Below are 25,564 nucleotides of genomic sequence, written 5' to 3' on the forward strand. Positions count from 1 at the left end.
CTCTCAACCAGCTTCACCTGGAATGCTTTTCCAACTTTTCCAACAGTCATGAAGGAGTTCCCACATGCTGAGTACTTGTTGGCTGCTTTTCCTTCACTCTGCGGTCCAACTCATCCCAAACCATCTCAATTTGGTTGAGGTCGGGGGATTTTGGAGGCCAGGTCATCTGATGCAGCACTCCGTCACTCTCCTTCTTGGTCAAATAGCCCTTACACAGCCTGGAGGTGTGTGTTTGGCCATTGTCCTGCTGAAAAACAAATGATAGTCCCACTAAGCGCAAACCAGATGGGATGGCGTATCGCTGCAGAATGCTGTGTTAGCCATACTGGTTAAGTGTGCCTTGTCACCAACAGAGATCATCGGTTCACCTACTCTGCATCACATAAAGACAGTGGTTGGAACCAAATATCTCCAATTTGGATTCATCAGACCAAAGGACAGCTTTACACCGGTTTAATGCCCAGTGCTCGTGTTTCTTGGCCCAAGCAAGTCTCTTCTTATTGGTGACCGTTAGTAGTGGTTTCTTTGCAGCAATTTGACCATGACCTGATTCACGCAGTCTCCTCTGCGTACCCTTTTTAGCTTACAACATGATTCCATATGTTATTTAATAGTTTACAATGTAGGAAATAGTAAAAATAAAGAAAACCCCTCCAATGAGTAGGTGTCAACTTTTGACTGGTAGTGTGTGTGCGCGCCTAAAATAAATTTGATAAATAGCTGATGCATGTATTGGTCAGGATGCCAACCTCGTGCTGCAGACTGGACTTATGACTGCTGAACTCCAAACATGGATAGTCTGATGCAAGACTGGATGCTTATCTGCTTCTTCCTTTTACATGTGCTTTGATAGTTATTGTGTAATGAACACGTCCTATTTGTCTTTTGACAGGATACGAGGATGGAAGACATCAGCTGTCACCCAGCAAATACAAGAGAGCACTGCATTTCAAAAAGAAACAATACAATACAAAGATACAATGTTCCCTTCTTCCCATGAGGACAGTGCTTAACTGATTCATGTCAAACAGGAAGCCCTCGGACGGCAAGGCTTTCTGCTTCAGGTGAGCTATTCAGAATTAAGGTACAATAAAATATCAGGTTAGAGGTGGAATTGTTATTGTTGTGTTTGATACGTACTGACATTGTATTTTCCTGCAGGTTAAGAGCAGCTCTGAGATCGCCCAACAAGATGACTATCTGTCTATAAAGACTTGAAGATAGTAGTTGTTGTTTGGTGCTCTGTTATTCTGGTCAATAAATCTTGATTACTTTGATTTGGTGTGCAATACAATTTGTGGTATGGATTTGTGACTTCTTGTGTGATTTTGATTTGTATTTATAACTAATAAAACATGAAAATAGCTTCTTGTCATAATGAAACACACTTCTACTTGGCATTTTCTGTATTGACTGACCTTCATGTCTTAAAGTAATGATGGACTGTCGTTTCTCTTTGCTAATTTGAGCTGTTCTTGCCATAATATGGACTTGGTCTTTTACCAAATAGGGTGATGTTCTGTATACCACCCCTACCTTATCACAACACAACTGATTGGCTCCAAACACTTTAGGAGGAATGTAAAATACATTCCACAAATTAACGCTAAATGAGGCACAGCTGTTAATTGAAATGCATTTCAACCAACCAACCAACCATGAAGCTGGTTGAGAAAATGCCAAGAGCGTGCAAAGCTGTAATCAAGGCAAAAGGTGGCTACTTTGAAGAATCTCAAATATAAAAATGAAGTTGATTTGTTTAACACTTATTTGGTTACTACATGATTCCATATGTGTTATTTCATAGTTTTAATGTCTTCACTTTTTCTACAATGTAGAGAATATTAAAAATAAAAACCCTGGATTGAGTAGGTGTGTCCATACTTTTGACTGGTACTGTATCTCAGTACCACAGTGCATTTTGAATGTATTCAGACCCCTACCACATTTTGTTATATTACATTGAAGAAATACGTTCTAAAATGATTTAAATAAATTTACACACGATACCCCATAATGCATGTGCAGACCAGCTGGCTGGAGTGTTTACGGACATCTTCAAATGCAGGATGGCCACCATTGTTCCTGTGCCCAAGAAGGCAAAGATCACTGAACTAAATGACTACCGCCTCGGATCACTCACTTCTGTCGTCATGAAGTTAAGGATCATATCAACTCCACCTTACCGGCAACCCTAGACCCATTTCAGTTTGCACACCGTCCCAACACGTCCACAGACGATGCCATCGCCATCACACTGCCCTTTCCCATCTGGACGAGGAATACCTATGTAAGAATGCTGTTCATTGACTTTTGCTCAGCATTCAACACCATAGTATTCTCCAAGCTCATCAGTTTGGAGGCTCTGGGTCTCAACCCCACCCTGTGCAACTGGGTTCTGGACTTCCTGACGGGCCACCCCCAGCTGGTGAAGGTACAAAAAACACTTCTCTGATCCTTAACACAGGTGCCCCACAAGGGTGCGTGCTCAGCCCCCTTTCTGTACTCCCTGTTCACCAACGACTACCATACAGTAGTGGGCTTGATTACCAACAATGACGAGACAGCCTGAAGGGAGGTGAGGGCCCTCGGAGTGTGATGTCAGGAAAACAACCTCTCACTCAATGTCAACGAAACAAAGGAGAAGATCATGGACTTCAGGAAACAGCAGATATACAGTGCCTTGCGAAAGTATTCGGCCCCCTTGAACTTTGCGACCTTTTGCCACATTTCAGGCTTCAAACATAAAGATATAAAACTGTATTTTTTTGTGAAGAATCAACAATAAGTGGGACACAATCATGAAGTGGAACGACATTTATTGGATATTTCAAACTTTTTTAACAAATCAAAAACAGAAAAATTGGGCGTGCAAAATTATTCAGCCCCTTTACTTTCAGTGCAGCAAACTCTCTCCAGAAGTTCAGTGAGGATCTCTGAATGATCCAATGTTGACCTAAATGACTAATGATGATAAATACAATCCACCTGTGTGTAATCAAGTCTCCGTATAAATGCACCTGCACTGTGATAGTCTCAGAGGTCCGTTAAAAGCGCAGAGAGCATCATGAAGAACAAGGAACACACCAGGCAGGTCCGAGATACTGTTGTGAAGAAGTTTAAAGCCGGATTTGGATACAAAAAGATTTCCCAAGCTTTAAACATCCCAAGGAGCACTGTGCAAGCGATAATATTGAAATGGAAGGAGTATCAGACCACTGCAAATCTACCAAGACCTGGCCGTCCCTCTAAACTTTCAGCTCATACAAGGAGAAGACTGATCAGAGATGCAGCCAAGAGGCCCATGATCACTCTGGATGAACTGCAGAGATCTACAGCTGAGGTGGGAGACTCTGTCCATAGGACAACAATCAGTCATATATTGCACAAATCTGGCCTTTATGGAAGAGTGGCAAGAAGAAAGCCATTTCTTAAAGATATCCATAAAAAGTGTCGTTTAAAGTTTGCCACAAGCCACCTGGGAGACACAGCAAACATGTGGAAGAAGGTGCTCTGGTCAGATGAAACCAAAATTGAACTTTTTGGCAACAATGCAAAACGTTATGTTTGGCATAAAAGCAACACAGCTCATCACCCTGAACACACCATGCCCACTGTCAAACATGGTGGTGGCAGCATCATGGTTTGGGCCTGCTTTTCTTCAGCAGGGACAGGGAAGATGGTTAAAGTTGATGGGAAGATGGATGGAGCCAAATACAGGACCATTCTGGAAGAAAACCTGATGGAGTCTGCAAAAGACCTGAGACTGGGACGGAGATTTGTCTTCCAACAAGACAATGATCCAAAACATAAAGCAAAATCTACAATGGAATGGTTCAAAAATAAACATATCCAGGTGTTAGAATGGCCAAGTCAAAGTCCAGACCTGAATCCAATCGAGAATCTGTGGAAAGAACCGAAAACTGCTGTTCACAAATGCTCTCCATCCAACCTCACTGAGCTCGAGCTGTTTTGCAAGGAGGAATGGGAAAAAAATTCAGTCTCTCGATGTGCAAAACTGATAGAGACATACCCCAAGCGACTTACAGCTGTAATCGCAGCAAAAGGTGGCGCTACAAAGTATTAACTTAAGGGGGCTGAATAATTTTGCACGCCCAATTTTTCAGTTTTTGATTTGTTAAAAAAGTTTGAAATATCCAATAAATGTCGTTCCACTTCATGATTGTGTCCCACTTGTTGTTGATTCTTCACAAAAAAATACAGTTTTATATCTTTATGTTTGAAGCCTGAAATGTGGCAAAAGGTCGCAAAGTTCAAGGGGGCCGAATACTTTCGCAAGGCACTGTATGTGGTGTTTAAAAAAAAGATACTTCCGTGTATTGATTTTAAGAAAGGCATTAGTGTTTATGGTTAGGTACATTTGTGCAACGAATGTGCTTTTTTCGCAAATGCTCTTTGGTTAAATCATCACCCGTTTGGCAAAGTTGAAGTAGGCTGTGATTCAATGATAAATTATCAAGCACCGCAATGATTATATGCAACGCAGGACAAGCTAGATAAACTAGTAATATCATCAACCATGTGTAGTTAACTAGTGATTATGTGAAGATTGATTGTTTTTTTTATAAGAGGTTTAATGCTAGCTAGCAACTTAACTTGGCTCCTTGGTAACCACAAGGTCCTTTTGACACTGCACTCGCGTAACAGGTGGTCAGCCTGCCACGCAGTTTCCTCATGGATTGCAATGTAATCGGCCATAATCGGCATCCAAAAACGCAGATTACTGATTGTTATGTGAAATCGGCCATGCAGATTAATTGGTCGACCTCTAGTCTATATAAGGTCCAACAGTTGACAGTGCATGTCAGAGCAAAATCCAAGCCATGAGGTCAAAGGAAATGTCCGTAGAGCTCCCAGTCTGGATTCTGTCGAGGCACAGATCTGGGGAAGGCTACCAAAACATTTCTGCAGCATTGAAGGTCCCCAAGTACATAGTGGCCTCCATCATTGGTAAATGGAAACCACCAAGACTCTTCCTAGATCTGATCTGTCTTCCGGGCCAACCTGAGCAATCGGGGCAGAAGGGACTTGGTCAGGGAGGTGACAAAGAACCCGATGGTGCCTCTGCCAGAGCTCCAGAGTTCCTCTGTGGAGATGGGAGAACCTTCTAGAAGGACAATCATCTTTACAGTTCTCCACCTATCAGACCTTTATGGTAGAGTGGCCAGATGAAGTCACTCCTCAGTAAAAGGCACATAACAGCCTGCTTGGAGTTTGCCAAAAGGCACCTAAAGGTCTCTCAGACCATGAGAAACAAGATTCTCTGGTGTGATGATACCAAGATTGAACTCTTTGGCCTGAATGCCGAGCCTCACGTCTGGAGGAAACCTGGCGCCATGACTACGGTGAAGCATGGTGGTGGCAGCAGCATGCTGTGGGGATGTTTTGTAGAGACAGGGACTGGGAGACTAGTCAGTATCGAGGGAAAGATGAACGGCGCAAAGTACAGAGAGATCCTTGATGAAAACCTGCTCAGGACCTCAGACTGGGTCGAAGGTTCACCTTCCAACAGGACAATGACCTTAAGCACACAGCCAAGACTATGAGGAGTGGCTTTGGGACAAGTCGCTGAATGTCCTTGAGTGGCCCAGCCAGAACTCGGATCGAACACCTCTGGAGAGACCTGAAAATAGCTGTGCTGCAACTCTCCCCATCCAACCTGACAAAGCTGACAGGATCTGCAGAGAATTTTTTAAAAACCTTTATTTAACTAGGCAAGTCAGTTAAAGAACAAATTCTTATTTACAACGACGGCCTAGGAACAGTGGGTTAACTGCCTTGTTCAGGGGCAGAATGACAGATTTTTACCTTGTCAGCTTGGGGATTCAATCTAGCAACCTTTCGGTTATTGGCCCAACCCTCTAACCACTAGACTACCTGCCGCCCCGAAAAGAATGGGAGAAACTCCCCAAATACAGGTCTTACCCAAGAAGACTCAAGGCTGTAATCTCTGCCAAAGGGTCTGAATACTTATGTAAATGTGATATTTCATTATTGTGTGTAGTTTGATGAGGGGGAAAAAACGTTTTAATCCATTTTAGAATAAGGCTGTAACCTAACAAAATGTGGAAAAAGTCAAGGGGTCTGAATGCACTATAATATATTTAATCAGATGGGGGCTCCCTTGTCTCGCGGGGGGTGATTGCTCCGTCACTGCTTATAACTAACTATATGTTAACTATCTAAGATTTGTCAAATAAATTATATTCAGCTCAGGGCTCCAACTATGTATTAGGTTTTCTAACTTGCTAGCTAAGCAGCTAGATGTCAAGATCAAGCTTCTTGGTTACAGCAGAGACAATCAATCCCCTCTTGGATCGAGATCCATGCTGCCTAAATTGTTTTGTGTGAACCCCCCCCGCCCCAAAATACCGGCCCTTTGTGCACTTCCGTTAATACCAAACAACTCTATATGGTAGAGAAACATTATGACATTATGAAAATATAGATACCGCCCAACCCTAATGACCACCTCCTAAAATACCCTCCAATCAGAGATAATGCAGGCCCTGAGGAGCCTGAGTTCCCCTCTGTCTGCATGCTGCCTCCTCCTCAGTGTCCTTTTCTGTTAGAGCCTAACCGTTTCCTTACATATCTGATCTCCTATACATCTAATCTCTCCTTCTACTCTGACCTCTCTGATCTCTCCTTCTACTCTGACCTCTTTCTGAACTCTCCTACTCCTCTGACCTCTGTCTGATCTCTCCTTCTACTCTGACCTCTCTGATCTCTCCTTCTACTCTGATCTCTCCTTCTACTCTGACCTCTTTCTGACCTCTCCTACTCCTCTGACCTCTCTGATCTCTCCTTCTACTCTGACCTCTTTCTGACCTCTCCTACTCCTCTGACCTCTCTCTGATCTCTCCTACTACTTTGACCTCTGTCTGATCTCTCCTACTCCTCCGACCTCTCCTACTACTCTGACCTCTGTCTGATCTCTCCTACTCCTCTGACCTCTCCTACTAATCTGACCTCTGTCTGACCTCTACTACTACTCTGACCTCTGTCTGATCTCTCCTACTACTCTGACCTCTCCTACTACTCTGACCTCTGTCTGATCTCTCCTACTACTCTGACCTTTCTCTGATCTCTCCTACTACTCTGATCTCTCCTACTACTCTGACATCTCTCTGATTTCTCCTACTTCTCTGACCTCTGTCTTTGTGTTTCTTTCTTTCCCCAGGTCTGTTTGAGGGTGAATGGGGTGACAGCAGAAGAGAGGGTAATGGACTAGTACAGGGTGACAGGCTGCCAGGGAGCCGAGAGGAGGACGGGTGAAGAGTGGTGCTATTGGAGCTTTAGCTGCTAGCGGAACGCTGTTAGTGTGGGATGTTACGCTGGACGACCCACCTGGAAGGAGGGCCGCGGAGGGTGAACCATGCTGCTGTCTCCGTGGGACACAAGGTGTTCTCCTTCGGAGGGTACTGCTCTGGAGAGGACTACGAGACGCTGAGACAGATAGATGTACACATCTTTAACACAGGTAGGTTACTATTGTAGACTTTCTAAAGAACTGGTATGACTGTCTAGGGCTACATCAGTGCAACTGTGGATAATGTGTGTATGGGGACTGAGGAGCACTAGGATACACTGACACAGATAGATGTAAATGTCTTCAACACAGGTAGGTTGACGGAAATGGTACTGTGAAGGAAGTAGTTCAGGAAGCTATATTGAAACCAGTTAATCTTCATGTATGATTTCTGACATTACTGTCTTCTCTTGACCTAAATCACTAACACATTTTATCCTGAGGTTTTCCTTTACCAGTTGATATGTCTCCCTAAATCACTACCACTCTGGTCAGCTTAACGTGTGTATGTCCTATACCTGTTTATGTCTCCTAAATCACTACCACTCTGGTCAGTTTAACATGTGTATGTCCTATACCTGTTGATATGTCTCCCTAAATCAAATCAAATCAAATGTATTTATATAGCCCTTCGTACATCAGCTGATATCTCAAAGTGCTGTACAGAAACCCAGCCTAAAACCCAAAACAGCAAGCAATGCAGGTGTAGAAGCACGGTGGCTAGGAAAAACTCCCTAGAAAGGCCAAAACCTAGGAAGAAACCTAGAGAGGAACCAGGCTATGTGGGGTGGCCAGTCCTCTTCTGGCTGTGCCGGGTGGAGATTATAACAGAACATGGCCAAGATGTTCAAATGTTCATAAATGACCAGCATGGCCCAATAATAATAAGGCAGAACAGTTGAAACTGGAGCAGCAGCATGGCCAGGTGGACTGGGGACAGCAAGGAGTCATCATGTCAGGTAGTCCTGAGGGCTGGTCCTAGGGCTCAGGTCCTCCGAAAGAGAGAATTAGAGAGAGCACACTTAAATTCACACAGGACACCGAATAGGACAGGAGAAGTACTCCAGATATAACAGACTGACTCTAGCCCCCCGACACATGAACTACTGCAGCATAAATACTGGAGGCTGAGATGGGAGGGGTCAGGAGACACTGTGGCCCCATCTGAGGACACCCCGGACAGGGCCAAACAGGAAGGATATAACCCCACCCACTTTGCCAAAGCACAGCCCCCACTCCACTAGAGGGATATCTTCAACCACCAACTTACCATCCTGAGACAAGGCCGAGTATAGCCCACAAAGATCTCCGCCACGGCACAACCCAAGGGGGGGGGGGGGGGGGGGCGCCAACCCGGACAGGAAGATCATGTCAGTGACTCAACCCACTCAAGTGACGCACCCCCCCCCAGGGACGGTATGAAAGAGCCCCAGTAAGCCAGTGACTCAGCTCCTGTAATAGGGTTAGAGGCAGAGAATCCCAGTGGAAAGAGGGGAACCGGCCAGGCAGAGACAGCAAGGGCGGTTCGTTGCTCCAGAGCCTTTCCGTTCACCTTCCCACTCCTGGCCCAGACTACACTCAATCATATGACCCACTGAAGAGATGAGTCTTCAGTAAAGACTTAAAGGTTGAGACCGAGTTTGCGTCTCTTGCATGGGTAGGCAGACCATTCCATAAAAATTGAGCTCTATAGGAGAAAGCCCTGCCTCCAGCTGTTTGCTTAGAAATTCTAGGGACAATTAGGAGGCCTGCGTCTTGTGACCGTAGCGTACGTGTAGGTATGTACGGCAGGACCAAATCAGAGAGATAGGTAGGAGCAAGCCCATGTAATGCTTTGTAGGTTAGCAGTAAAACCTTGAAATCAGCCCTTGCCTTGACAGGAAGCCAGTGTAGGGAGGCCAGCACTGGAGTAATATGATCACATTTTTTGGTTCTAGTCAGGATTCTAGCAGCCGTATTTAGCACTAACTGAAGTTTATTTAGTGCTTTATCCGGGTAGCCGGAAAGTAGAGCATTGCAGTAGTCTAACCTAGAAGTGACAAAAGCATGGATTAATTTTTCTGCATCATTTTTGGACAAAGTTTCTGATTTTTGCAATGTTACGTAGATGGAAAAAAGCTGTCCTTGAAATGGTCTTGATATGTTCTTCAAAAGAGAGATCAGGGTCCAGAGTAACGCCTAGGTCCTTCACAGTTTTCCCTAAATCACTACCACTCTGGTCAGTTTAACATGTGTATGTCCTATACCTGTTGATTTGTCTCCCTAAATCACTACCACTCTGGTCAGCTTAACGTGTGTATGTCCTATACCTGTTGATTTGTCTCCCTAAATCACTACCACTCTGGTCAGCTTAACGTGTGTATGTCCTATACCTGTTTGATTTTGTTTAATTGATTCAATTGTGAAGCCTAGGTCAATAGATTAAATACAGTAGCCTCGTTCAATAAATCAAATCCTGTAGCCTAGTTCAATAGATTAAATACAGTAGCCTAGTTCAATAGATTAAATTCAGTAGCCTAGTTCAATATATTAAATTCAGTAGCCTAGTTCAATAGATTAAATACAGTAGTGTAGCCTAGTTAAATAGATTAAATACAGTAGCCTAGTTCAATAGATTAAATACAGTAGCCTAGTTCAATAGATTAAATACAGTTGCCTCGTTCAATAGATTAAATACAGTAGCCTAGTTCAGTAGATTAAATACAGTAGTGTAGTCTAGTTCAATAGATTAAATACAGTACAGTAGCCTAGTTCAATAGATTGAATACAGTAGCCTAGTTTAATAAATTAAATACAGTAGTGTAGCCTAGTTCAATAGATTGAATACAGTAGCCTAGTTCAGTAGATTAAATACAGTAGTGTAGCCTAGTTCAATAGATTAAATACAGTAGCCTAGTTCAATAGATTAAATATAGTAGCCTAGTTCAGTAGATTAAATACAGTAGTGTAGCCTAGTTCAATAGATTAAATACAGTAGCTTAGTTCAATAGATTAAATACAGTATCCTTGTTCAATAGATTGAATACAGTAGTGTAGCCTAGTTCAGCAGATTAAATACAGTAGCCTAGTTCAATAGATTAAATATAGTAGCCTAGTTCAGCAGATTAAATACAGTAGCCTAGTTCAATAGATTAAATATAGTAGCCTAGTTCAATAGATTAAATACAGTAGTGTAGCCTAGTTCAATAGATTGAATACAGTAGCCTTGTTCAATAGATTGAATACAGTAGCCTAGTTCAATAGATTGAATACAGTAGCCTTGTTCAATAGATTAAGTACAGAGCCTCGTTCAATAGATTAAATACAGTAGTGTAGCCTAGTTCAATAGATTAAATACAGTAGTGTAGCCTTGTTCAATAGATTGAATACAGTAGCCTAGTTCAATAGATTGAATACAGTAGCCTTGTTCAATAGATTAAGTACAGAGCCTCGTTCAATAGATTAAATACAGTAGTGTAGCCTAGTTCAATAGATTGAATACAGTAGCCTAGTTCAATAGATTAAATACAGTAGCCTAGTTCAATAGATTAAATACAGTAGCCTAGTTCAATAGATTAAATACAGTAGCCTTGTTCAATATATTAAATACAGTAGCCTAGTTCAATAGATTATATAGTGTTGCTGTACTCTGTAGTAATACTAGTGTCTCTGTAGTAATACTAGTGTCTCTGTAGTAGTACTAGTGGCTATCTGTAGTAGTGCTAGTGGCTGTCTGTAGTAATACTAGTGTCTCTGTAGTAATACTCGTGTCTCTCTGTAGTGATACTCGTGTCTCTCTGTAGTAATACTAGTGTCTCTGTAGTAATACTAGTGTCTCTGTAGTAATACGAGTGTCTCTGTAGTAATATTAGTGTCTCTCTGTAGTAATACTAGTGTCTCTCTGTAGTAATACTAGTGTCTCTCTGTAGTAATACTTGTGTCTCTGTAGTAATACTCGTGTCTCTCTGTAGTGATACTCGTGTCTCTGTAGTAATACTAGTGTCTCTGTAGTAATACTAGTGTCTCTGTAGTAATATTAGTGTCTCTCTGTAGTAATACTAGTGTCTCTCTGTAGTAATACTAGTGTCTCTGTAGTAATACTAGTGTCTCTGTAGTAATACTCGTGTCTCTGTAGTAATACTAGTGTCTCTGTAGTAATACTCGTGTCTCTGTAGTAATACTAGTGTCTCTGTAGTAATACTAGTGTCTCTGTAGTAATACTAGTGTCTCTGTAGTAATACCCGTGTCTCTCTGTAGTAATACTCGTCTCGGTCTCCTCTCTCTAGTTTCTCTGCGGTGGATGAAGTTGCCTCCAGTGAGAACAGGTGGTAGGGAACATGCCAGGGATGTCCCCTACATGCGTTACGGTCACACAGCCGTGCTGCTGGACGATACCATCTACATCTGGGGGGGTCGTAACGACACGGAGGGGGCCTGCAACGTCCTCTATGCCTTTGACATCAGTAAGTACACTTCAACGATTGCTTCGTCTATCAGCCTTCGTTGATGGTGATGTCACAAATTATGGTTTGGCGTATTTGAACTTGACTGCACCGCTGGTGTCTGGCAGCACACAACAGTGCAGCGCAGTGAGCACACAGCAGGGCGACATGCCAAGTGGCCTATTCCCTGTTTGCCATAGCAAAATGTTAAATACATGTGGTAACTAGACTTACAGTGCATTCAGAAAGTATTCAAACCCCTTGACTTTTTTCCACATTTTGTTAAGTTACAGCCTATTTTAAAATTGATTAAAAAAAATAGAAATCCTCAGCAATCTACACACAATACCCCATAATGACAAAGCAAAAACAGGTTTTTCAAAATATTAGCTAATTTATAAAAATAAAAAAAATAAATACCTTATTTACTTAAGTATTCAGACCGTTTGCTATGAGACTCGAAATGGAGCTCAGGTGCATCCTGTTTCCATTTATCATCCTTTACGATGTTTCTACAACTTGATTGGACTCCACCTGTGGTAAATTAAATTGATTGGACATCATTTGGAAAGACACACACCTGTCTATATTAGAGGTCGACCGATATGATTTTTCGTCGATACCAATACCGAATATTGGAGGACCAAGAATAGCCGATACCGATTAATCGGCCGATTTTTTGTGTGTGTGTGTGTGTGTGTGTGTGTGTGTGTGTGTGTGTGTGTGTGTGTGTGTGTGTGTGTGTGTGTGTGTGTGTGTATGTGTATATATATATATATACACTGCTCAAAAAAATAAAGGGAACACTTAAACAACACAATGTAACTCCAAGTCAATCACACTTCTGTGAAATTAAACTGTCCACTTAGGAAGCAACACTGAAGTGACAATAAATGTCACATGCTGTTGTGCAAATGGAATAGACAACAGGTGGGAATTATAGGCAATTAGCAAGACACCCCCAATAATAAAGGAGTGGTTTTGCAGGTGGGGACCACAGACCCCTTCTCAGTTCCTATGCTTCCTGGCTGATGTTTTGGTCACTTTTGAATGCTGGCGGTGCTTTCACCCTAGTGGTAGCATGAGACGGAGTCTACAACCCACACAAGTGGCTCAGGTAGTGCAGCTCATCCAGGATGAAACATCAATGCGAGCTGTGGCAAGAAGGTTTGCTGTGTCTGTCAGCGTAGTGTCCAGAGCATGGAGGCGCTACCAGGAGACAGGCCAGTACATCAGGAGACGTGGAGGAGGCTGTAGGAGGGCAACAACCCAGCAGCAGGACCGCTACCTCCGCCTTTGTGCAAGGAGGAGCAGGAGGAGCACTGCCAGAGCCCTGCAAAATGACCTCCAGCAGGCCACAGATGTGCATGTGTCTGCTCAAACGGTCAGAAACAGACTCCATGAGGGTGGTATATGAGGGCCCGACGTCCACAGGTGGGGGTTGTGCTTACAGCCCAACACCGTGCAGGACGTTTGGCATTCGCCAGAGAACACCAAGATTGGCAAATTCGCCACTGGCGCCCTGTGCTCTTCACAGAATATTCTAATATTACTATTGGTGTAATTAAGCATGATACTGGAGAATGATCTGATATCAAAATATCATTATTTTTTTTAACTCATTTTTCGAGGTAAGAAAATGTAGTCAAATCCTTGAATAGCTTTTCTTACTTTGAGAGAAAAAAAGGAGTAGTCTTTTGTAGTTGGGAATAGTAATCTCCAGGTGTCCTGGAAATTATTTGTATAGATTACTCCTTGAATTTGCCTTGTCTGTCAATCTTATCGATTTTGTATGACTTTGGTCACATAAGATAATAGTTCCTGCCTGGATTTCATCAAATATAGCTTCAATTCTATAAAAAAAAAAAAAACATATTTGCCTCTCGGGGGATATACAATGAAATCGATGTGTATTTTTCACCATGTATGGTATAATTCAACATCAGAAAACGGCCTTCTTGGTTCATGTGCTGGGATATAAGAGAACATGGTGTATTGTTATTTATCAGGATGCCTACACCACTGCTGTTACTACAGTAGGTGGCAGTATAGGCCTCTCCAACCCAGCTCCTCTTTAAATGTTAGATGTATCCTTTTTTAAATGTAACTCAGGAAAACCACATCTACTGACAAGTCTTCGAAAACCATATGCTTTTTTTTACCCCAACATGAAGCCTGTGAACATTCCATGTATTTTGTTTGTCTTTACTTGTATAAAGTCAGTTAACCTTGTCTATCATCGAAAAAACAAATACAATTTTAGCAGAGGGCGGTAGACATTCCATGGAATGGGAGAGTCATGGTATGAATACGTAGTTATTGTATTCATCAGATCAAAATGTATTAGTTACATGTGACGAATACCTTACAGTGAAATGCTTACATACGAGCCTCTAACCAACAATGCAGTTCAAAAAAAAATATGAGTAAGAATAAGAAATAAAAGTAACAAGTAATTAAAGAGCAGCAGTAAAATAACAATAGCGAGGCTATATACAGGGGGGGTACCGGTACAGAGTCAATGTGGAGGCTATATACAGGGGGTACCAAAACAGAGTCATTGTGCGGGGGCACTGGTTAGTTGAGGTAATATGTACATGTAGGTTGAGTTATTAAAGTGACTATAACAACAGAGAGTAGCAGCAGTATAAAACAGCGGGGGGGGGGGGGGGGGGCAATGCAAATAGTCTGGGTAGCCATTTGATTAGATGTTCAGGAGTCTTATGGCTTGGGGGTAGAAGCTGTTTAGAAGTCTCTTTGACCTTGACATGACGCTCCGGTACCTCTTACGATAGCAGAAAGAACAGTCTATGACTAGGGTGGCTGAAGTGTGACCATTTTTAGGGCCTTCCTCTGACACTGCCTGGTGTAGAGGACCTGGATGGCAGGAAGCATGGCCCCGGTGATGTACTGGGCCATATGCACTACCCTCTGTAGTGCCTTGCGGTCGGAGGCCGAGCAGTTGCCATACCAGGTGGTGATGCAACCCGTCAGGATGCTTTCGATGGTGCAGCTGTGAAACCTTTTTAGGATCTGAGGACCCATGCCAAATATTTTCAGTCTCCTGTGGGGGAATAGGTTTTGTCGTGCCCTCTTCACAACTCTCTTGGTGTGTTTGGACCATTCTAGTTTGTTGGTGATGTGGACGCCAAGGATCTTGAATCTCTCCACCTCTTCCACTACAGCCTAGTCGATGAGAATGGGGACATGCTCGGTCCTCCTTTTCCTGTAGTTCACAATCATCTCCTTTGTCTTGATCACGTTGAGGGAGAGGTTCTAGTCCTGGCACCACACGGCCAGGTCTCTGACCTCCTCCCTATAGGCTGTTTCATCGTTGTCGATTGTTGTTGTGTCATCGGCAAACTTAATGATCGGGTTAAAGTCGTGCCTGGCCATGCAGTCATGAGTGAACAGGAGGTGCAGGAAGGGATTGAGCATGAACCCTGAGGGACCCCCGTGTTGAGTATCAGCGTGGCGGATGTGTTGTTACCAACCCTTACCACCTGGGGGCAGACCTTCAGGAAGTCCAGGATCCAGTTGCAGAGGGAGGTGTTTAGTCCCAGGGTCCTTAGCTTATTGATGTGCTTTGAGGGCACTATGGTGTTGAATGCTGAGCTGTAGTCAATGAACAGCATTCTCACAAGGTCTTGTCAAGGTGGGATAGGAAAGTGTGGAGTGCAATAGAGATTACATCATCTGTGGATCTGTTGGGGCGGTATGCAAATTGGAGTGGGTCTTGGGTTTCTGGGATAATGGTGTTGATGTGAGCCATGACTAGCCGTTCAAAGCACTTTATGGCTACAGACGTGAGTGCTACGGGTCGGTAGACATTTAGGTACGCTACCTTAGTGTTCTTGGGCACAGGGACTATGGTGGTCTGCTTAAAACATGTTGGTATTGCAGACTCGGACAGGGAGAGGTTTAAAATGTCAGTGAAGACACTTGCCAGTTGGTCAGCACATACTCTGAGTAGACGTCCTGGTAATTCGTCTGGCCCTGCGGCCTTGTGAATGCTGATCTGTTTAAAGGTCTTACTCACATCGGCTGCAGAGAGAGTGATCACACAGTCTTCCGGAACAGCTGGTGCTCTCATGCATGTTTCAGTGTTATTAGTCTTGAAGCGAGCATAGAAGCCAATGACTGATGTGGTGTACTCCTCAATTCCATCTGTAGAATCCCGGAACCTGTGGCTTAGCATCTGCTTCATCTGACCACTTTTTTATTGATCCAGTCACTAGTGCTCCGTGCTTTAATTTTTGCCGCTGTTCCGTCCTGCCGATACAGTGTATAACCGGCCAGCTGTTTGTTGGTAATGTCGTTGTTCAGCCATGACTCCATGAAGTTTAGTAGTTTAATCTTCCGCGTAGGTCATCAATTTTATTTTACAAAGATTGCAATTTTTCTCGCGGAATGGAAGGAAGGGTTTATAGGGGGTTTATTCGATCGCTTACTAGTTCTCAGAAGGCACCCCTCCTTCGGGCCCCTTTTTTTCCACCTCTTCACGCAATTGACGGGGATCTGGGCCTGTTCCCGGGAAGCAGTATATCATTCACGTCGGACTCGTTATCCTCTAGTGACTCCCCATCCCGCATGAGGGAGCGTAATCATCGACTGACACTAATTTGCATAACGCAACGGATATAAATATTCCTAGAAAATATTCCTATTCATGAAAATCACGAGTGAAATATATTGAGACACAGCTTAGCCTTTTGTTAATCACCCTGTCATCTCAGATTTTCAAAATATGCTTTACAGCCGAAGCTAGACAAGCATTTGTGTACGTTTATCGATAGCCTAGCATAGCATTTTGTCCAGCTAGCAGCAGGTAACTTGGTCACGGAAATCAGAAAAGTAATCAAATTAAATAGTTTACCTTTGATGAGCTTCAGATGTTTTCACTCACGAGACTCCCAGTTAGATAGCCAGTGTTCCTTTTTTCCAAAAATATTATTTTTGTAGGCGAAATAGCTCCGTTTGTTCTTCACGTTTGGCTGAGAAATCGCCCGGAAATTGCAGTCACGAAAACGCAGAAAAATATTCCAAATTAGCTCCATAATATCGACAGAAACATGGCAAACGTTGTTTATAATCAATCCTCAAGGTGTTTTTCAAATATCTATTCGATAGTATATCCACCGGGACAATTGTTTTTTCAGTAGGACCAATTGGAATAATGGCTACCTCTGTATTTTACCCGAGAATCACTCTGGGAGCCAGCCATCAGGTGACCAGTTGCGCAATGTAGCCGCTTACGGGTATTCTTCAACATAAATGCATAAAACTACGTCACAATGCTGTAGACACCTTGGGGAATACGGAGAAACAGTAATCTGGTTGATAGCCCATTCACTGCTCAATAGGAACGCATTGGAACGCAGCGCTTTCAAAACATGAGGCACTTCCGGATTGGATTTTTCTCAGGCTTTCACCTGCAATATCAGTTCTGTTATACTCACAGACAATATTTTTACAGTTTTGGAAACTTTAGAGTGTTTTCTATCCTAAGCTGTCAATTATATGCATATTCTAGCATCTTGTCCTGACAAAATATCCCGTTATATTTCCAAAAATGAAAATACTGCCCCCTAGTCACAAAAGGTTTAAAGCAAAAAAAAAGGATTCTGCCATTCCGTGGTGAGTAATCGCAGTCTGATGTCCAGAAGTTATTTTCGGTCATAAGAGACGGTAGCAGCAACATTATGTCCAAAAAAGTAAAAACATATGTTACAAACAACGCAAAGAAACTAACAAAGAACTGTGGTCAGTTTGTATTATTTGTGAATGGAATGTAAGTGTTGTCGCTGGTGAGGTTCTACTTGGGGAGAGTGAGTCCACCTAGAGACCGAAGTGAGATGAGTTGAGGCACCACACATACTTCAGGGAGTATTTATAAGTGTTTATTAATGTCCTTTAATTGTAAAATGGGCGATTGGGCACTTTCAATAAGCAGGAACAAAAAATATAATTATAAATGAAGAGTCGATGTCGGAGTTTTCACACAAACAACTTTATTTTGAATAGCTTACGTATTGTGCATTTATAGAAGTCAACAACAATCAGATGAAACGGTGTTATTTAGCTTATAACATTTTATAACACTTGAATGAACAGTGACTTAGTCTTAAAACGAATAGGCCTTTTATCCTTAAGCTGTGCCTTATCTTATGGGTTAGGGTTAGGGTCCTTAAGCTATGCCTTATCTTATGGGTTAGGGTTAGGGTCCTTAAGCTATGCCTTATCTTATGGGTTAGGGTTAGGGTCCTTAAGCTATGCCTTATCTTATGGGTTGGGGTTAGGGTCCTTAAGCTATGCCTTATCTTATGGGTTAGGGTTAGGGTCCTTAAGCTATGCCTTATCTTATGGGTTAGGGTTAGGGTCCTTAAGCTATGCCTTATCTTATGGGTTAGGGTTAGGGTCTTTAAGCTATGTCTTATCTTGTGGGTTAGGGTCCTTAAGCTATGCCTTATCTTATGGGTTAGGGTTAGGGTCCTTAAGCTATGCCTTATCTTATGGGTTAGGGTTAGGGTCCTTAAGCTATGCCTTATCTTATGGGTTAGGGTTAGGGTCCTTAAGCTATGCCTTATCTTATGGGTTAGGGTTAGGGTCCTTAAGCTAAGCCTTATCTTATGGGTTATGGTTAGAGTCCTTAAGCTATGCCTTATCTTATGGGTTAGGGTTAGGGTCCTTAAGCTATGCCTTATCGCTGTCGAACTGTCAGAATCCTAAATGTACAATCAGATAAAACAAATGATTATTTATAACATTCTTTATAACAAGGAATATAACCCCCGGAGTAGTGAACTCAGCAGGATGACAGACCCTATTAACCTTTTTGCGGTCCTTATCATTGTTCTAGGAGGCTACACCAGATGTACCAAACAGGCCTTATCATTGTTCTAGGAGGCTACACCAGATGTACCAAACAGGCCTTATCATTGTTCTAGGAGGCTACACCAGATGTACCAAACAGGTTTTATCATTGTTCTAGGAGGCTACACTTTGGGTCAGTTTGTTTTGTAAGTGAAGATGCATTTAATGAAGAATAAAGCAGTCTAGTTTCCAGTGGAGCTCCAACGTCTCTCTGTATGTCTGTATGTCTGTCTGTGATGATGTGTTTCTCTGTGTGAGGTTAACGTGTCTATTTTGAACTTTAGACAACCACCGGTGGTTCATCCCTAAGATTTCTGGGACAGTTCCGGGGGCGAGGGATGGCCACTCTGCCTGCATCCTGGGGAAGGCCATGTACATCTTTGGAGGATACGAGCAGCTGGTGAGTCCTAACCTCTAACCCAGACCCCTTTGTCCTGCTGAAGGCCATGTACTTCTTTGGAGGGTACGAGCAGCTGGTATTAGTGCTGAGCAATTAACCAACATTTTGGTTATTTTTCCTTTTTTAAACAACTAATTGACCCAAGTCAGTTCAATTATTTGAATTCCATTTCATAGAGTTTTTTTCTGTGAGCTTTGTGCTGTAGCGATAAATCAGATCAAGCCTGAACTGTGCGATGTTGTAGTTTATATAATATTCTACAAACTGTAGTTTAGCGCAGAAAACGTAGGAATTAACTACAATGACCATGATCCATTGTGCGGCCGCTTAACTTCTTTCGGATCTTTGGGATGCTAGAGTCCCACCTCGACAACATCCGGTGAAATTGCATTGCGCGAAATTCAAAAAACGAAAGTAGTAATATTAAACATTCAGAAAAATTCAAGTGTTATACACCATTCTTTAGCTTAGAATCTTGGTAATCGAACCGCTTTGTCCGATTTACAGTAGGCTTCACGGCGAAAGCATAGCATTTGATTGTCTGAGGACAGCGCCTCACCCACTTCCCACATTAACATGAATTCATAACCTGCACAGGTGTCACAAAACTCAAAAATAGCTAAAATAAATCACTTACCTTTGAAGATCTTCATCTTTTTGCAATCCAAAGGGTCCCAGTTACACAATGAATGGTCGTTTTATTCGATAAAATCATTTATATCCCCAAAAAGTAAGTTTAGTTGCCGCGCTTCATTCAATAATCCACCGGTTTCCCCTCGTTCAAAATACATACAAAATGAATCCCAAACGTTACCAATATACTTCGTCAAAACAAGTCAAACAGCATTCCTAATCAATCCTCAGGTACCCTAATTTGTAAATAAACAATCAAATTTAAGATGGAAAATAGTATGTTCATTCCCGGAGATTAACTTGTTGATGCTACCCATCCCGGTAGCGGGATAATTGTCATCAGCAACCGCTGAATAGCATAGCGCCACAGTCAAATAATATTACAAAAAATATTCATATTCATGAAATCACAAGTGCAATATAGGAAAACAGTTTAACCTTTTGTTAATCCACCTGTGGTCTCAGATTTTGAAATTATGCTTTACAGCGAAAGCAATCCAAGCGTTTGTGTAAGTTTATCCATAGCATAGCATAGCATAACATTATGTACACTAAGCATTAAGTAGCTAGGTCACGAAAATCAGAAAAGCAATCAAAAAAATAGTTTACCTTTGATGATCTTCGGATGTTTTCACTCACGAGACTCCTAGTTACACAACAAATGTTCCTTTTGTTCCATAAAGATAATTTTTATACCCAAAATACTGACATTTGTTTGTCGCGTTATGTTCAGAAATCCACAGGAAAGAGCGGTCACGACAACACAGACGTATATTCCAAATAATATCCTTAATGTCCACAGAAATATGTCAAACGTTTTTTATAATCAATACTCAGGTTGTTTTTAAAATATATATTCGATAATATATCAACCGAGTGTGTAGGTTTTTGTTAAACAATTTTTTTTTTTGTTGAATTTTTTACCCCTTTTTCTCCCCAATTTCGTGGTATCCAATTGTTGTAGTAGCTACTATCTTGTCTCATCGCTACAACTCCCGTACGGGCTCGGGAGAGACGAAGGTTGAAAGTCATGCGTCCTCCGATACACAACCCAACCAAGCCGCACTGCTTCTTAACACAGCACGCATCCAACCCGGAAGCCAGCCGCACCAATGCGCCGGAGGAAACACCGTGCACCTGGCCACCTTGGTTAGCGCACACTGCGCCCAGCCCGCCACAGGAGTCGCTGGTGCGCGATGAGACAAGGACACCCCTACCAACCAAGCCCTCCCTAACCCGGGCGACGCTAGGCCAATTGTGCGTAGCCCCACGGACCTCCCGGTCGTGGCCGGTTACGACAGAGCCTGGGCGCGAACCCAGGAACTCTGATGGCACAGCTGGCGCTGCAGTACAGCGCCCTTAACCACTGCGCCACCCGGGAGGCCGTGTGTAGCTTTTTCAATAGTACCGGGAGGAACAATGGCCTGTGACTCCTGTGGCAGTGCGCGCTAACCAAGGTTGCCAGGTGCACGGTGTTTCCTCCGACACATTGGTGCGGCTGGCTTCCGGGTTGGATGCGCGCTGTGTTATAATCTCCACCCGGCACAGCCAGAAGAGGACTGGCCACCCCACATAGCCTGGTTCCTCTCTAGGTTTCTTCCTAGGTTTTGGCCTTTCTAGGGAGTTTTTCCTAGCCACCGTGCTTCTACACCTGCATTGCTTGCTGTTTGGGGTTTTAGGCTGGGTTTCTGTACAGCACTTTGAGATATCAGCTGATGTACGAAGGGCTATATAAATACATTTGATTTAATTTGATTTAAGAAGCAGTGTGGCTTGGTTGGGTTGTGTATCGGAGGACGCATGACTTTCAATTTTCGTCTCTTCCGAGCCCGTATGGGAGTTGTAGCGATGAGACAAGATATTAGCTACTAAAAACAATTGGACACCACGAAAAATTGGGGAGAAAAAGGGGTAAAATTCAATAATAAAAAAATAAAAAAAATACATTACCTTTGACGACCTTCATCTTTGTGCAATCAAATGGGTCCCAGTTACACAATGAATGGTCGTTTTGTTTGATAAAGTCCTTCTTTATATCCCATAAATGTCAGTTTATTTGGTGCGTTTGATTCAGAAATCCACCTGTTCCAACTCGCCTACAAAGGAATCTAAAAAGTTACCTGTAAACTTCATCCAAACAATTCAAACAACGTTTCTAATCCAACCTCAGGTACCCTAATATGTAAATAATTGATACAATATAAGACGGAATAAACTGTGTTCAATACCGGAGAAAAGAGGAGCATGAGGAACTCATTCACACACACCAAAATACTAGAGTCCTTGTGAGGGATACTTTGAAAGAATACGAATACTTCTTAATTTTTCAAAAAACAAGCATGAAACAATTTCTAAAGACTGTTGACATCTACTGGAAGCCCCTAGGAACTGCAATCTGCGTCCTAATTATTAGACTTTCCCATAGCAAAGCATTGAAAAGTCCAATGACCTCAAAAAAATAATTCCTGGATGGATTGTCCTCGGGGTTTCGCCTGCCAAATCAGTTCTGTTATACTCACAGACATTATTTTAACAGTTTTAGAAACTATAGAGTGTTTTCTATCCAATACTAACAGGCAGTAACAGGCAGTTTACTTTGGGCACCTGAGTAACAGGCAGTTTACTTTGGGCACCTCAGTCATCCAAACTTCCGAATACTGCCCCTTGGCCTTAAAAGGTTTAACATGTCCCGTCTGTGCAGAGCAATAATTATGCCCCGTTTACATCGTGTGTATTTCATTACGTCATCTTCACAGTTTTGCCTCGCGACTGAATGGACAACTGTAGTTTTTGTAGCGCCAAATGGAGGAGAACATGTCTCTCGTGAGAGATCGCAACATTTTGGGAGATTGCAAAATTTGATATTTTCATTCAAGACATATAAGTATACTGTTTCAGGTTATAAAACATTTCTTTAGCATTTCTTTAACGTTTCTTTAGCTACTTTTTCTTCAATTTGTTTCTCTAACTTTATAGCAAGTCAAGTTAGCTTGTACTGCAGAGCAGCTAGCTAGCTAAAATCTAGGCTAGGTTGACGATACCATTGTAGCTAGATAAAATCTAGGCTAGGTTGAAGATACCATTGTAGCTAGCTAAAATATAGACTGGGTTGAAGATACCATGTAGCTAGCGACCTCCACCTAATAAATATCATCAAATACAAATGACATCAGAATAAACGTAAACTTAAACAGGAGGCAACAGTCATATCATATAATTGGCCTAACAGCCAATGTGTATTTTTAAACATTACTATTAAAATAGTCCTCACTTATAGGAATTGGTAATTGTTTCAAAGTTGCTAGCTATTCCATAAAGCCATCACCAAAAACCAAATGTTCATATCCTCAGTTTCGGTAACTTTTTATTCTTTGAAGGACTCAGGCTGGACTGAAGACGACGCAAAATTGAACATTGCAGTGTCCATCTGCACGGTGCTGTTGCGTTTTCACTCCATTGTGGATTTCTCAATTTAAATGCATGGCATTCAGCGTAACGTAACTGAGTGCTTATTGGAAATGTGAACGAGGCTCGAAGCCTCTGTTTTCGGTGATAGCTTTATGGGATAGCTAGCAACTTGTAAACCATTACCCATTCCTATAAGTGAGTACTATTTTAATCGTAATGTTAAACAATACACATTGGTTGTTAAGCCAGTCATATGATATGCCTCCTGTTTAAGTTTATTGTGATGTTAATGAAGTTTGTTTATAATAATAATTTATAATAATCATTAGGTGGTCGCTAGCCACAATCTATCTTCAACCTAGCAGAGCTTTTAGCCAGCTATCTGCTCTGCATTGCAAGTTAGCTTGACTTGCTATAAAGTTAGAGAAACAAGTTGAGGAAAAAGTAACTAAACATGTTTTATCACCTGAAACAATATATTTATCCTGTCTTGAATGAAAATGCCATATTTTGCGATCTCTGACGAGAGACAGGCTCTCCTCCATCTTGTGCTGCAGACACTACAGTTGTGGGGCAAGACTCTGTGAAGATGACAAACGGCAATGTAAACAGGGCATAATTCTTGTTCCGCACAGACTGGACATGTTTAAGCGGGAGGCAATGGATCATGGTCATTGTAGTTAATTACCATGTTTTCTGTGCTAAACTACAGGATGTAGAATATTGATATTTTGGAAACTACAACTCCCTACTACATCGCACAGTTCAGGCTTGAGCTGATTTTTCTCTACAGAAACTGCACATCGAGCTCACAGAAAAAAACTACGAAATGGAATTCAAATAATTGAACTGATGTCGGTCAGTAAGTTATTTTAAAACGAAAAATAACCAACATTTCGGTTAATCGCTCAGCACTAATATACATCACTATGTAAACGGGGCATGAGAGAAGTGCGAACGTGCGATTGAGAGAGATAGAAAGCAGTTGAGCTTGATACTTTTATGACTGCTGAATACAAACTACATCTTATTTACATTGAAGAACTACTAAAATAGAGATTTTGTCAGACAGCAGCAGCTGACTTGGAAGGAAATAATAAAGTCATCAAATAAAACTAATATTTGATTGAAGTGATGTGAATAACTGATGGTTAATGAGTGATCAGCAGTCATGAGCAGTCACTACCATCATGGGACTTGTATTAGTACTTTTATTCTGTGTTACAGCATTCAACCCACAGTGCATTTAATGTCCATTTAAAAAAAAATGAAACAGAAAACCTATCGAACCGACCTCAAATCACTAATCGCTCACCAGTAGCTAGTAAGAGTACTAACTGGGGGGGCGCTAGAGAGCGTGCTATGGAGTAGACGTGCTTTGCTAGAGCTCCGCTCCATTTTGAAACAAATTAGTATTTATCTTAACCTCTCACGACCTATAACTTCAAACAAATATGACAAAGGGAAAAGGCACCAGAAAAGGGAGCGCTAAACAAGATCATTTGAATGAGATAGACAACGAACCAATTTCAACGTCGCCAACCCACGAGGAGTTAGCTGAAGAGGCTAGCTTCCAAGAGTTCCCCACAGAGCCTACGCAAAGTGACATACTGGCTGCCATAAACTCGCTAAGCAAGAAGGTGGACACAAGGTTGGCTGATATCTCAAAGAGTATTGGGACTTTGGCCGAAACTGTGAAGGCAACTCAGAGAAGGGTGCATGAGGTTGAGCAGACGACAGTCAATCACGAGGCCAGGCTACAGGTCATAGAGAAACAGTTCAAAAATGACAACAAAACACTGAAAGCCCGACTGGAAATGCTCGAGTCGCATTCAAGACGCCAGAACATCCGAATATGTGGCATCCAGGAGGACACTGAGAAAGGGAAACCCACTGAATTTGTCTCGGAGCTGATACCGGCCCTGCTGGGGAGTGAACACTTCAAAACGGCCATCCTGATCGACCGCGCACACAGATCTCAGGCAACGAAGCCGGCCAAGGGCGGGCCACCAAGGCCATTCATTGTACGGCTGCACTATCCCCAGACCAGGGATCTCATCCTCAAGCTGGCTAGTCAAAAGTTCCCCTTTAACTTCAACGGAGCCAGGGTGTCTTTCTACCCAGATCTTACCTTGGAGGTGAGGAACCAACGGAAAGAGTATGATGAGGTACGCAACAAATGCAGGGCGGCCAACATCCGATATGGATTCCTCTTCCCAGCCCAGTTTAAGGTGACAGGATCAACACGTACGTTTGACAACCCAAAAAAGGCAGATCTGTTCTTGACAAGCAAGCTCCCTGGCTGAGGATACAGAACGGCTGTGTCAGCCGGCTAAATGACCAAATACAGGCCAGGAATGTGTTTGGATTTCCGGACTATGTCTTTTCGATTAGAAGATCAGAATTTGGGACTTATGATTGGTGAGATGTTGTGGCTAATATAGCATTGTTTGGCACAACATGTTTTAGCGCCACTCACCCCCTAACGTGAGAGTT

At 42.4% G+C, this 25,564-nt stretch overlaps 1 protein-coding gene across 8 annotated transcripts in view; it reads left to right on the forward strand.

Moving 5' to 3' along the window:
* Nucleotides 1-25,564, forward strand: part of klhdc3 (kelch domain containing 3) — a 70,234-nt gene that overhangs the window by 7,709 nt on the left and 36,961 nt on the right. For 4 of the 8 annotated variants that reach the window (XR_016489259.1, XM_036956450.2, XM_090211970.1 and 1 more), the window contains exons 2-4: nt 7,205-7,504; nt 11,599-11,775; nt 18,912-19,027. Coding sequence is in view for 7 of the 8 variants with exons in the window: in XM_036956450.2 (XP_036812345.1) it covers nt 7,351-7,504; nt 11,599-11,775; nt 18,912-19,027 (447 nt within the window). In the remaining variant the exon portion in view is untranslated. Of the gene's footprint in view, nt 1-892; nt 1,065-7,204; nt 7,505-11,598; nt 11,776-18,911; nt 19,028-25,564 lie in introns of all 8 variants that reach the window. The other 4 variants (XM_090211968.1, XM_090211969.1, XM_090211971.1 and 1 more) reach the window with 3 other exon arrangements.

The sequence above is a fragment of the Oncorhynchus mykiss genome, chromosome 20 (genome assembly GCF_057628025.1).
Source record: "Oncorhynchus mykiss isolate SJ-2025 chromosome 20, ASM5762802v1, whole genome shotgun sequence".
NCBI classification, from domain to species: Eukaryota; Metazoa; Chordata; class Actinopteri; order Salmoniformes; family Salmonidae; genus Oncorhynchus; species Oncorhynchus mykiss.